Below are 15,701 nucleotides of genomic sequence, written 5' to 3'. Positions count from 1 at the left end.
CTATATTTAAGTAATTTATTTTGTGCTACGATACGTGCATTCTTCATATGTTCACATTACTGCAAGTTCGTTAGATTATAATTTAATATTATGACAAAGTATGAGGCCCGAGTAGAAGACGGTTACGAAGGGTGCGAAGTTGCCAATTGGGTGGCTGACTATGATGGGAACACCAAGTTTGCGATTAACAGCATACACAGATCTCATAATAAAGTGCAAGGTCGACAATGCTTTTTGATTTGATTTTGATTGGGAAAGTCACTCACATTCAGATTGTCATTGAAAAGCTTGTATGTAATGCGCTTGGTGAAACAGTTACTGCTCTTTTTGCTACCACTTAATAATTAATGTTACGCCATGTGGCAGTGGCACAAGCCTGCATGCACACAATAATATTTACAAGGTTGTGCTTTTAAATTGCACTTTTGAGTTCAATGCATGTGACGTGGAAAACGGAATATTCTACCCCTGACTATAGATTAGCAATATTCTAGTCACACACCTTCTGCCCAAGTTATTATTATTGATGTGGAAGGGGAGCCAAGTCGTCGATTTTATTGTTGTTTTGTTGTTCTAAAAGAGACCTCGATCAAGAAAGCGAAGGAAATGGAAGATGTCGGCATATTTCTATTTATGTTAATACGTGATCATACCTATTGCGATATCAGGTAGTACACATGTGCATTTGCAGATGTTCCGTAGCAATTAATGCATACCCAATCTTTGCTTTTATCATTTTAACATTACGTTTTGTAGAAATATATATTTGTCTCTGAAGTAATTTCATCTGGTCGGAAGATATTTTCTTAATAGTTTATTCTAAGCTTTCTTTCACATACAGTGAATTTCGTCGAAATAAGTAAATATTTGTTTCTAAATAGTCGAAGACACTAAAATATCCTTCCCTCGTGTCCTTGCTCGTCGAGGTGGGAATACGATACTCCGCAAGTTACGAAACGCAAGGTAGTGCAACATTGACTAGTTGCAGTACTGCTAAATGCATATTGTGACCACATTTCCTTAGCCTTAAACATTAGTTATAGGTTGTTCCCATATTTGGACTGGTAACTCTCGGCTCTAAATTAAGGCTGTTATTAATACAAGAGACCATAACATAATTTATAATGATGATTACAGTGATGATCCATTTATTTAATGATGAGTGTCCCATTAAGTGTATTTCAAACGCAGAACAGCGTGCTAAAAAAGAAAGGTCTCATTATTATACAGATCTAATGAATTATTATTGTCATTTCGCTTCGAGTCCCAGAGTCCTTATGTCTTTGGTTTGATTATGGATTACTCACGACACACGACTAGGCACACAACCATTGCTTTGTGCATTGTGTTATTCTTTGAAGCTTGAAAAGAGATGAGACCAAGATTAGTGTAAAAATAAAAGTGACCGAATTATTCAGTTGATTGGGTAGTTAGTTGAGTTATTTATTGCGCAACTATTGTCTGATTGCATGGACGGAGTGCATCGCCAGTCGTTCAGTTCAGTATCTAATGAGGTTCCCATCATCGTTCGGAGTTCATTCCTGCGCAAAGTTATTTTTCAATTCAATGGAATGAAAACATCTGACTGATTATGATTTGATTTGATGATTGTGAAAGAAAGAGCGGCGAACAGGTGAGGGTGACATATTATCATCGATGGTGGATAGACGTCGTAGTGATGTCACCATAAAAGGGAGACAAAATATTTGGTTTGGCTTCTGTTTGTCTGTGCGTGTTTCTCAATTCTAGTAACTGAACGGGATTGCTCAACTATTTAAATAATATTTAGGCTTTGTTGTACCACAGACAACCACATCAAAAAAATCCTAAGTATTAGATACGCCTTATTGCAATTTTAGTAAGTGCAGGAGAGTTCATATATTTAGTAGTATTGTCGTTCATCAAGCTAGATATGCACTACGAACTGATGCGGTGACAAGTTGCTCATTCCTGACATGACATTGTAAATTTTAACAATTGGAATATTGCCATATATTAATTTGCGGTTAATAATTAAGGACCAAATGTATATTCAAATGTGAAGGCCAGATAGTAAAACAAATATTTGAATGATCTTGAACCGAGGATTACATATGCATACATACGTAATTCTAGATTATCCTCATGTCTAAATAGTCGAACTCGAAACCATTTCACATGCACTTTGATATTGCACCTTCTCCTGTTTCATCCTTCGTCTTTCCTCTGCAATGGTTGGCCATTTTTTTCTCAAATGACAAAGTGGAAAGATGGATATTGGCAATTGAATCTAGAGGTGTTTATGCTCAAGAATTACACACGTCCACTGCATTCTTCTTCATTGAAGGTTACCTGTATCACCAGAGTGAGAAGTTTACTTTTGGTGATAATAACTTCCCAGGCATTAGTCATCTCCTCAAATTTTACAATTCAATGCCACTTTTTGTTGTCGAGCTGTTGGCAGCACTGACTGATAGAATATATTTCATCCCTTTGGGTGAGATTTAAAATGGATTTAGTTTACTGTGTATGACGCATTGTGTGCATGTATGTATGTACTGCAGACGAGGGTTCCTACGTATGTATATCCATAGGTAGGTGCATGCAATATGCAGGCACCTGTTCATATCTAATAGGAATTGGACTGAATGATAGAAGATATGATGGAAAATCTGCTACGGTTGCGTGATCACAAACTAAGCTAAAGTTAAAAACTTAGCTGCACGTTTATTTTTATGCTTTCCACAAAATCCTAAACCCACATTCTAAAACTTGTAATGTGATTTTTGAGTTTACTATTTAATTTTATACAAGAATTTAAGTCATTTCTATTTGTAATTGCAGTAGAAACTATTTAGTGCTCCCATGCAGATTGACATATTCGTTGTATACATTTAGACAAAATGCTTAGGTACAAGAGTTCAAACTGCAGAATAAAAATGAGGCTGATGCGTAAACTCCTTCTGTAACCACGTACTTATTTGTGTCTGAGATTCTGCGATCTGATTCCTTTGTTCCATTTATGCCAGCATTTATACTATTTAGCTCACTCTTACACATTGCAAAATCAACCAATGTGACCGAGTTGCGTAGGTCGTAAACACATGCATGAACTTACACATGTACATACATCTGATACACTTTATTAAATTAGATTAACTCTGCAATGTGGAATATGTAATAGTAAATATCTCCACGGTGGAGTGACTCATTCAGACTAGCAGTAAGTACAGCAATGAGCTTTAAAAGGATTATTTATTTGCCCATCACATCACACATTTTTCCTGAGATGAGGTATACAATTTTTAGTAGCAAAATGATGTATGTAGGAAGAGTTAGTCATCCGGACGACAAAATGCAGGAAGGAAGTGGAAACAAATTGCACGATTATTGCCCATGTTGTTGAGTGTTAAGCAAAACATGCAAATAAAATAACTGTCAACTAGGAACATGTGGAGATGACATGGGAAATATAAATAATGCTACATTTTATTCAACTCATAATAACAATTATCCAACTGAAAATTAAGTGAAACTTGAGTTGAGGAGAAACCAAAATATGTACCAAATCCAGTTTTGTTTAACGCACACCAATGTTTTGTTCTAAATTAATAAGTAATTTGATCCAATGTATGCAAAAGTTTGAATATTAATTGCATTCACATGAGAAGTGACACGCGAGTACAATTACGGACACTGTTTGTAAAATCTTGATCATTTATTATAACAATTAACAATGTTCGATAAGGAACGTATGTAAAAGTAACCCTTCAGTAATTGTAATTAAGATTAGATAAACATTTTAGTTGTAGGTGTGACTGACTATCAACATAACTGGTTGATGGAGAAAGCCAACAAATGAGGCAAAGGACTTGAAGGCATCAACATTGATCTTTATTAAACCAAAATGTGATGATGCACATATTTGCAAAGTTGCTGGTTCACAACAAACCACGATGTCGAAATCCTCATTATAACACAATACGTAACTTAATTAATTAGCTCAAATTATTATAAGCTAGTTTTTAGTTTTTACAAAATTAAGCGTATATTGTGGTGAAAATTTCCGGCAAAATGAGCATAAACATTATTATTGTACTATTTTGAGTAAAACTCTAAGTTTGGTCGAATGACGATGATAGCGAAATGTGAACCTAAATTTGCTAAGTGGCGTTGCTTGTCAAGTGCTTAATTTAGTCCCGTTATGTCCATAAAAGTAAAATTGACGCTGCTGTACTGCATTCAGCATCACTTTTTACGGGAACACAACACATGATAAATATGTACATATGAATTAAGTGCATCTATCTGCTAGTTGCTGTCATTTTGGTCTGGGTACAATTTCGGCAGAAACAATGGTGGCCTCATCCAACTGAAAAATTGAATTCACTCTCCTCCACTTGTCGATCGACTCACACAAGGATTTGGTTGATAGATGATGGGGCGGATTTTTTGGGATTACTTTGGCCCATGATTTTATCTTGGCGTATAGCAATTGTGTGCAGTTGGTAGTAGAACAAAAGTTAAGATTTTGAAGATAATATACCCCTCACTGTTTGGCTGCAGGATTAAAATTAACTTTAATTTTTACCCCACAAGCCCGATGTAAATAGAAATCATAACGTAATTGTCCCAGGGGAAGTTATAATATTTTTACAAGTTTGGGTATCTGGGACATTTTCCACCCTTCATATCGACAAAGACACACTTATTAATTATTGTCACTGCTTCCAATGTGCCTGAATTTGATTCTCGCTTCTCCAACTAATTAGTCCTAAGTAGGCGCATGTAAGACGCCAAGTTAGTGTAATGAAACAATGACCCACTTTGACTAAAAGTGCTAAAAATCGACTGATGGATGATTAGGGAAAGGAGAGATACTAATAATTCTAATGAAAGCATATCTAATGGACGCATTGTCGTGTCTGTTGTGCTAATAAACGTGCGTGCTAGAATTATGGACCGTGATCTCTCGAAAATATTCTCCTCACTTCGTCTCCTTAAACATATGAATGTTGACTTGATTTGGTCAACCAGACGCAAAGTAAATAAAATAATGAATTTAATTTGGCATACGTAGATGGTAAGTTTTAAATTTATCAGTAAAATATGTAGTAAAAAGCAGGGCTCTCGCCTGTATTAATAGAATGGATTGGCATGTGCACTTTCTGGTTGATATCCAAAATAATTATCAAGTTTTACAAACATTGCACAAGTTTAAATTTTATTATTTTCCCATCTCGTAGGAAATCTAAACTTTTTTATTAACTGTTAATCCGGAATCCGGATAATGACGAACCTTATAAGCCGAGTGCTTAGAAGCACATAGGCGTATAAATCATCTATACATCTATGCATACATAAAAGTACATATGTATGTGCGTGCATAGGTACTTATTTATTTACTTGACTATGAACTATCGTGAGGGTCACACCCAGAAAGTTACACAAACTCCAAGGCCAGAATATGTACGCACTCCAGTCTACATCACATGTACATATTTACTACGAGGGCTCAATGAGTACCAGAGTCTATATGTACTAACTTGGTACTACCAAGCAGATGAGGTACAGGGATAAAATTATATTCATTACTATTCCAGTACTTAATGTACATGTGTCCGGCAGAACTGCTTAAACAGGCCTTTTGTTTAAACTCTCGTTGAATTGAAATTCATAATCTTAATCGTAGCAAAACTATTCCATTGTCCATTGTGTGCACTTCAACTCTTCTCAAGGAAATCCCTGCAGGGAGGGTACTCACATTACTCCTCCAGCAGCAGAGGAGCAACCCATTGTTTCAAGTGCAATGGATGAGATGAGCTCATTTGGTATTTCTTACCACTCATCCTTGAAGTGGACTAATCCTAGGCTCAGCTCAGGAGGGAGCTTCAGTACTTGCCAATCACAGAATTTGATCCCCTTTGGATATATGGTAATATCCCATGAGTGTACTAAAACCCCTGAGTGTTTTGATCCCGTGGTCACATTTACGGCCGCCATTCTAAGAGACCAAGAACACGAAACAACCTATGTTTTACCCATTCAAACCCTCCTCACATATCCAGTTTTGCTCGAATTTTTGAAAATTCTTGCATCATTATACTCCAAATAGTTGCTTTCTATCTAACTTTCTAAATTTTCCGAAGATACTCAATTTTTTACATAGTTATAAAAAAAGAGACTACAATTGTACAAGAATTTTCAAAATCTGAGACAAATTTGATTTTGGGGGCCCTTCGAAATGTTGTGGATGGCTCAAATGTGGCTATGCAATCAAAACACTCCGGACTTTTAGTACACTCACGAGATACTACAACTTATCCAAAGGGGATCAAAATCTGTAACTGGCAAGTAGTGCAGCTTTCCCCCTCAGCTCAAGCAATGGTAATTCTTACGTCCAAATGGAATGCTGGTGTACGTATATAGTATGCAAATATTATTTATATGTGTACACATATATGTACGATAACATGTTATAGTTCCCTTGGTGGAGGCCCTTGAAATTTAATATTGACCACTTGAAGTATTTATGACGAATTAAACATAAAATGTGGACTTATATTCAAACCGTTGATTGTCACACGTTACTTAAAGTATTAAAACTGCCAGAAATCATTTTACATTTTCTAGTTTAGAAGTTTATCTACCATTAACATCGCTATAGATTTCTTGTACTGATTTCGTGATTGATTACCAGAGCGCGTGATGTGATCAGATATTTATTGTATCAAATCAATCAGAAAGCATGTAATTTCTTGAATGTAATTTTAACTACGCTGATTCATAGATTTCATTGTTTTACGTGCGTCGTTCAGGGAGGACATTTAAATTCGTTACACAACCACGAAATCTTGAATGGGAAATGAGATCATCGTTGTTTTTATATTTAAAAAAATTGTATCATAATATTTATATATCAAACGATTGGGACGTCCTTCTGCCAACCACCGAATTTATCTTCATTCTTATCACAATACTAAAGGGTTGATTGATTGGTTATCTGCGATTTTACCATCTGAGTTTATTATCCTTGTTTGACAACCTTTAACAATAACATCCAATGTATGACGAACATGATGCTTTCGCATTTACTTATTTTTACATGTGATCAAAGGAGGATATCAGAAAATAGTAATTGCGCAAAATAACTCACGAAGCATTCCAGCATCATTTTCACAAATCTAAATTTTTATCAGTGTTTCATATTAATATTTACAGTGTGCTATAGGTTAATGATGAATCCCTAATAATCATTGGCAACAAATATCATTTAAATTAGCTGAAGCGGATAATGAGAAACCTACGTATTTATTTATTGAGTTGAATTGTCTATCACTAATGAGAAGCTTCCTTTCTGCGACTATTTTTTGATGGATTCATGTATATCGGTAAATATGGGACGGTTTACAACTTAAAAAATACCATTTCAATTGATGTAGTGAATCGAAAAGTACTAGTAGCAAGTAAATATATTTAAATTCATTTGTTGTTGTGTTGTCCATGCTAAGCTGTCAGGAATGGTCTGTCAAAATGGGATGATGAGGAGTTACGGTTCATTAACTATTTATAACGTATTATTATTTTTAAGGTGATGCAACCTTCGCCAATGAGATGTTCAACATTTTACAAAAGTTTGCATTACATTCATTGTGTCCAGCCTTCCACAAGTTTGGTGATCAAATTACAATTGCAATTACAAATTTAACTACCTGACCAACCCCATAAAATTAATTCGTTCATTGTACATTTGTGCTAATATTAAATACATTTAAATTCAGAGGAGTATGTATTTAATTCTTTCAATCCTCAAAATGCAGTGTACATGTGAACCATATTTTTTCTCTAACTTTCAAAGTAAATAAGATGTAACCGGGTTAAGCATTTAATTTTGAGAGTGAAACGAATTATGTAGGCACACATTTGCATTAAAATTTACATTTACAAGAAAAATCTGTTCCCACGACATGTTTGGTCTTCAGTTTTGGTTTGGGAAAGCAGAGGGACGTGAATTTAATATGACGTATGAAGGCATGAAATTATGGTGGTATAATAATTTAATTAATTTTGGCTCTCGTCGTCGACAACCATTCCAAATCAGACCAGGTTTCTACAAAACAGAAATTCGCAGTAATCTTGTAAATTTTTAACGTAACCCCTGACAAAACACTGCCGATCCATGTAGTCTCCTCTGCCGAACTGGTAAAGGATATACACAACGACATTTACTTGTACAATTAAGTATGTGCACGTATTAAATAGGGTAGGAGTTTTAAAGACCGTGGTTATAGTAAGTTAGACCAAGATGACATATATGTAAATGGTACAGGTTACTCGGGCATATGGACTGTAAATTGTTTTCCTGATATGCATTGGTTTTTGACACAATTTCATCGCATCAGTGCAGGAAAGGTACAACCTAAATAATTTATAGAGCTGTTACACATTTATTTAGTTTCCTTTCTCACTTGTCATCCACATTAAGCGTTATTCAGCAAAATAAATATGTAGGTTATAAATAATAACGGATGAAATTGCTAATATAGTTATATTTAAATGAGGAAGTCATAAGTATGTAGTTCGTTGCGGTAAATCTCCCGGTAAATCAAGGAATTTTCTGTTAAAGCCTACGTATTAACTTACAATTTTTAAAAGTATCATAAAAGACTTTAGTGGTTAATGCAAATTGATGAAGAATTGTATTGTTTATGATGCATGCATCTTTTTCAAGCGTTACACTTTTATAATGTATCGTAGTGCGAAGAAACTTGGTATGTACAATGACCTCCAATTATCCCGACAATGATTGTTGATATGCATTCTCCCATTTGAATGCATACACATTACATGGATTACATGGCGTTTAAATGTCCATTAAATTAATTAGTTCATAAACATGATATGCTCAGTTCCGCCAACACTCTCTACGCTCCTCCTCAGATGCTGCTGCGTGGAGTCAGCTTGGATTACAATAAACCATGTTCACTCATAAAACTTGGAAAACTGTCCACCGGAAAATTGAGTCTTCCGTTATGCAAGGGACGAGTTGGTTAGATTAATTAAGTGATGTCTCACAATTCTGCGATGAACAGACATGCGTGGCATGGGATCATAAAATGACGCGAAGGAAGACATAGCCAAAGGTCATTTTCTTTCTATAATAAACTGATGACATAAAATATGGCACTAAAATATGTCAGTCGTATAGAACTTGGTTTTGCTGCGGATGCCTTATTTAATCCTGACAGGCAGGCAGCAGACGTATCTCATCTCGGCTCCATGTCACGTCACCATGTTACCCAACCAATTAAGTTCCTTAATTGAGTGTTAGCCACAATTTACGGTGTGTAACTGTGTACCCATATTAATTGCACATTGTATGCGCGATTGTGTACCGCATAAATTGTTTGTGGCGGAGAGCTGCCCATTTGCCCATTGTCTCAAAAAGTTGGATTGGGATAGGTCTTCTACATTCACTACTTAAATCAACGATCTGCAAAAATGCCTTTTTCTCGTTCCAATAACGTTTAATGTATGTATATGTACATTTACATTCACAACAGAGAAAAGTTGTCAGTCGGCGTATAACTTCCCTATGCATACTTTCAAAGTATGTTAAAAGCGACCAAAGAAATTGAAGCTTATGGCCGTCCCAGTAAACTAGGGAGAATTTATTATGACACCAATTGCGATCGCAATTGCAAATTTAATTTTGCACGTAGATCCGATTTGGTGATATGAATCTGCTGATAGAGTCAGGAGTAGAACAAGTGCAAATTCGGGATACGGGTTACTTGTCGAATCCTATGTCGTCGAAAAGGTAAGTCGTCGAAATCAACTAGTCGAATGGAAAACTCGTCAGAAAGGCAAGTCGTCGAATTTAGGTGGCATGAAACTGGTCGAATTTCGTGTAACATTTTTACTGATTTTACCTATATAATGAGTTCACAAGTATGCACAATTCATGTGCATCGTGTGACGGGTATACGCTGCGGACATTCCAAAATACTTAAAACACTATACAGCAGTAGTTGGGAGGATTGTTTTGTTCTTTTTACCCTTCTATTTTACATTAAAAATGTCAAATTAATGTTACGAATTAATGTAACGCAGCAAAGAGAAACTTAAATTTGAAGATAAGCTGTTGTGATGGATTTCGAACAAGCTGAGATAAAAGCTGTACACGACACGTTTCCAGACGCTGTACTTCACGGGTGTCATTTTCACTATACTCAAGCGTTGTTTAGACATTTGACACCCAATTTAAAGAACCAGTACGACCAAGACGTTACAATGGCGTTATTTGATTTGATTTGATTTATTTCAATGAGGCACCCTATCATTATTAATAAAAAATATTCGGTCTCGCATTTGTTCAGCCCGATAATTTAAGAGTTGCATTCCGAGAATTGAAAGTATCGTTCAGTTTTAAGGGTCAAACTAAACTCGAACTGGATGAATTTTTTAGTTATGTTCAAAAAACCTACATGGGTACAGCGTACAATCCACCATTGAACATACATTCATATAGAAGATGTAGAGCAATAAGAATGCATAAGGCCTGGAACAGGGGGTTTGGCATTCTTGCTGAGAGTTCTCATGTAAATGTTATTTTATAAAATTATAATTTATTTAGAATCGTATTTTATTAAAAAAATACTCTCGACAAGTATTATTTTCGACCACTTGCCCAAACGACGAGTTACCCTTCAGACGACTCCTCCTCGACGAGTTACTCTTTCGACGACCATGTTTTCGACGAGCTACCCTAGACCCGCAAATTCATTGAGAACCAGACACGAGCACGACGAAGCTCCACAAAGCCAACCTATATAAAGTGGCGGATAGATAGATATGCACTTACATGAGCACATGATGATAAGGAATAAAATCCCATGAGCACCACACGGGCATGTTTATTATGCAGATGCAAATAAAGAGTCATTCATTTGTTGTGCACCCTGCTTGCTCTCTGGCTAGCTCGCTCCCAGTGGGTGGGAGGACTCTGGTAAATTTCTATGTGTCGAGATGAACAGATTAGAGCTGAAATTGCATTTTTCCATCCATTTCTTAAAATGTAACCCTTTCGTGAATGGGTTGGCAGGTGTATGAATGTGCATTCCATTGTATTCCGTTTTCTCGTCTCTTATGCACTTTTACAATAATATGCAAATTTTAAAATGTGTCACTGTGCAAGTTGTATCTTGAGAACGATGGTTTTGTTGAACAAATTTATAGAAGAATTTTTGCAAAGGCAATATGGTTAGCCCTGTCAGTGTATACGATATTAGCAAAAAGTGTAGGGAAATAATGGGAATCACGACTTTGTCCTAATGCCACGACTAATCTAATAATCAAGCCGAATTTGTAATTGTTAATTGTATTATTATCCTCTGAGATGGAATAATGGATTTCTAATCCACATATTACATTGTAATTACTGCAATTATTAGAATTGGAAGGGATGGGCACATTCTTCTTGTTATATTCATCGCAAACTTGTTTATTGATGAGAACTATTAAAAGTTTATGGGCAGAGAAAATACTGAAGAGTTTGCATGCATTAATTATATATACCTACATACATATGCATGCCCATTTTGCCATCTACTTACATATGTATAAGCACATATATACCTATGTACGTGTACATATTTTTGTACCCATGCTGACCTAACTGCGTGTTGTAGTAATTGTTATAAGACAAGAATATGAACATTAATCAATTAAAGTTGAACAAACTGAAGTTTTTATTGCATTGCTGCTGATGACGGTCAAAATTACGGAAAAATAATGCGTTTGTGCCTGGTCAAGAAGGCTTCAAAAGACATTGAGCAATTAGTTTTGATCACAGGCTTGTTCAGAGTAACTACAATTTGTAGTAGCTTATTAAAATATACTTCTTTAGTGAAAAATGAGGAAAGTAACTGGTTTTGGCAGACATTTTGCACAGAAAAAACTATGCTATTTACTTTGTAACAGAAAAATAAAACAAAAGCAATCAAAATTTTGAAAGGGTTTGAAAAATAAGAAGACAAATGGACGTGACAGTTTAAAGTTTACACTGAAGCTACATAAACTACTGTAATGTTGATGCTCAATAGTTTGTCAAAGAGTGACAGCGTAATTAGACGAACTTTGTAATCAATGTGTAATAAATTTTCTAATGGTTTTTTGTGTATTTGAATCAATTTCATGCTACTCTTCTTATCAATCATCTTGAAAATTTAACGGTATGCTTTATCTTTATTTGGTGTTTGATTTCACATATTCAACATTTCAAGTTTGCATGCTCACTTATTTCGATTTATTGCCGAATTCATTGCATACTACTCAACTACACGTGTGAATTGTACTAATTGTCGTCATTTATATTTTCAGACGAATCAGGTGAAAGATCAGAAACGGATGACGAAGGCATCGAAGGAGATTCGTACGATGACCACCTCAACTCCAGATCCTTCAATTTTCTAGCTCTCCTCAAGGTAGGATGTGCGACAAGTTGGTTTGAAATTATTCAATTTGGGGTATAAAATTCGTAATAGCTATACATCACCTCTTACAAAATTAAAATCTTCTGAAATTAGAGAGCGAATTTACCTTTGTTTGTCACACGATTAGCATGAGTAAATTTGCCTGTTTTATGAAAGTAGTCATTTTCACCTCTATTGATACACAACAAGGGGTATGGCAATATGGAGAAGGAAAGTCATTGTCACCAGCGAAGCAAGCCATAATAATTTACAAACTTGTAACTTTTGGGACATTACTGTCACCATAAAGTGTAAAAATTGGTCATAAGCCCATAAAATTTCAAAAATACTTGCAACTCGCAGTTTCTTTGAATTGGATTTTGATAATCGAGAAGCATTGTAGTCGGATCACAATTACATTTACTCCTCACAGAAGTCGGTGGCAATGACACTTTGTTTCCAATGAGAATCATTACCGTCAGTAAACACTAACGTACTATTGTTGATGTAATGCGGTAGCAGGAGTACAGTGGTTGGCAAGGAGTATTAGATATAAACTATAAAATATTTTGAGGTGTCTGGGTTGGTATTGTGTTCTGGGAGACTGTAATATGTCATAATTTTGTAAAGGAAGTGTCACTGTCCTATATGTCCGCCTCTCCTAGAGTTATTTCACCCACAACGTTTATGTTCTGGTAGAGAACTCAAGCAAAAGATGATAAAATGCAATGTTAAAATTGTGTTTGCGAGTTTGTTGAAAAAAATTACAAAATGTTTGAAATATGAAATGAAAATTCTTAGTCTCCAAGATTATACTCATTCCAATAAAGAGCATTTGAATGATTGCCAATTCCTTTATAGCGTCGTGACCAAAGAATAACAATAATGAACAACTTGGTTCGGACGAGGAAACTAATCCATTTCATGAGTAATTGATGTCCGAATTATGGATGGAGCAATGGACAGAATTTGTGGTGGTGGTCAGAGAGTGAAATCTTTGGCAGGAGGACGACTCTCCTTGTGCGCTTACACCTTGTACACGTGGAAAAATGCTGACTTGCAGACATTGCATAATACTTGGGTTGTTGTTCGTACATGATGATATATGATGATGAGCAGTTGGTTTGTGATGGGGAATGAGAAATTACTGGAGCACGTTCATTTCCTGAGAATTTGAATTTGACGGAGACTGATGATTATTTAATTGGACAGTAACCACTTTACTTCAATATTACCACTACTTACTACGATTAACTACCGAATGTAGACGATGAACATGCATACACATTATCCAGATGGATGGATGGAGCAGTTCATGCCAAGATTTTCAATTCCTTCGCAGTATTCTGATTGCATTTCTTCTGGTGCAACAACATGTACAAGGTCAACATGTGGTCACTCACACTCAAATTCCAACTTGTACTACTGGAAGAAAAGCAAGTTCAATTTACGAAGGTGAGCTGATGTAATAGGACGAACATGTATTGACCAAATTACACTCGTTTTAATACTAATATCGTAAAATCGTCACTTACAACGGTTAGCAAAATTTTATTTCATCGATGGTCTCAGTAATCCCTAGTTTTTCATTGGTAATTTAATTTCTTGCAAATATATTTCTCATTCATTTTTCGTAACGTCATATGGGTACACAATTTTTGTAGAGTTTCTAGAGCGCAGTTTAGTGGTAAACTGGTCATGACGTTGATGATTGTCACAATGGACTTAAACTCGTCCTTTATTTAGATCTTTGTATCTACTACGGTATATCTGGCTGGCTTGCTCACTCTCATATAAAAGAAAAAAAATAACCAAAAGTAGTTTTCGTGCCGAGCATGTTGATGATGATGCGGAGGGAGGATGAGTGGTTGCATCTTTTAAATGCATCACAATTGCATCGTACCTGACACCGGCTGTATATCCGGCCATTAACTGAAAATGCAGAGAGCATAGCAGCACGAGAGTTTTTTTAAGTCCAACACAATTTTATTTGACCAGCATTAACTATTAATTCCATTCCGCTTTAATCGGACTTGCCATGCAAACTCATTCCATGGAATTAGATATAGTATACGACGCAGTCTTTTCGCTGACTATGTACAGGAGACTATGCATACAGGAGACCCTGCAGGCTGCAGGATTGAGAGAGGAAGAGAGTATCAAGTCTTTGGATCAAAGGAAAAATATTCTTCGTAATTAGATGAGCCACGTTCATTCGTTTCAAGTTTTTTTTCTCCTCGTTCCTTTCTTTATGTTCAGTTTATGAGAGCTAAATTAAAATGGACACAAATTATAATGTAATTTTACAGAGTTTTTTTTGTAGGATGATTTTGCTTTTTAATACGATTTTTGTAACAACTTTATTATTATTATATCATCAGACCAAGAGTTAAATCAGGTATTAGAGAGTATAAACTGTACTTTGTTGAGTGACAGCGATATATGTAACAATTTTGTAAAATTCTATGTTCAAAGTTCTGTACTGAACCTTGCAGCTTGCAGCTTAAAGTTCAGTGCAGAACTTGGAGCAAGGAAACCCACCGATAAATATACCTTGGAGCTGTAGCATAGTAGACTAATTTGAATAATATGAAGAAAAAATCCTCATAAATTGCTTGTAATCAGAGAGACGACTCAGGATTAGATGCCAAACCGTACTTCTTTGCGCAACACTTCTAACTTCTTCATAGTACAAGTAACCTTTGGTCTCCTTTCACTTTCATTTCATTTCGAAGTTATAAAGTTTTTTTGCTTCTTGGCATGAGCAGGGTTGACTAATTTATGAACACGTACATACGTTTAGGCCGTATATTTGAGCCTAGTTTAAATCAGGTTTTTATTATCACATCCATTCGTATGCACCTCGTTGGAAAAGCAAAGCATTATATATTTTTATAATTCTTCTTCCATCCAACACAAAGTTCCTTCCGTCTTTCTCCTCGAATTTATATTTTTATTTGCATGCCGTCACTTCATTCCATCCACTCAATCAACAATAGAATTGACGATTCGATGTAAGTCAGCAGTCTTCCTTACCTTTCCAATTCTTTTCAGTTCGTTAGTGCTGTTTTCGTTTCATTTCATAGTGCAAGGATTAACTCGCCCTCTCTCTTGCTTGCGGAGAGGAGGTGAGGAATTCGAATAAAATAAATAAATGATGACGGGATGATTTAGACATGAATATCACCCTCTACGTACGTACGTATGAGTCTATGTACATAACGCCTTCATTGACGGACAGCGGAGAAA

General features: G+C 35.7%; 1 protein-coding gene across 1 annotated transcript in view; it reads left to right on the top strand.

Annotated features, from left to right (window-relative positions):
• Nucleotides 1–15,701, top strand: part of LOC110842437 (protein spire) — a 61,794-nt gene that overhangs the window by 16,596 nt on the left and 29,497 nt on the right. Inside the window, exon 4 of the mRNA XM_022088181.2 lies at nt 12,361–12,464. Within this exon, the coding sequence (XP_021943873.1) occupies nt 12,361–12,464 (104 nt within the window). The remainder of the gene's footprint in view (nt 1–12,360; nt 12,465–15,701) is intronic.

The sequence above is a fragment of the Folsomia candida genome, unplaced genomic scaffold, assembly GCF_002217175.1.
Source record: "Folsomia candida strain VU population unplaced genomic scaffold, ASM221717v1 Fcan01_Sc001, whole genome shotgun sequence".
NCBI classification, from domain to species: domain Eukaryota; kingdom Metazoa; phylum Arthropoda; class Collembola; order Entomobryomorpha; family Isotomidae; genus Folsomia; species Folsomia candida.
Note: the sequence above shows the minus strand (reverse complement) of the source record. Positions and strands in the feature narration are given on the sequence as shown.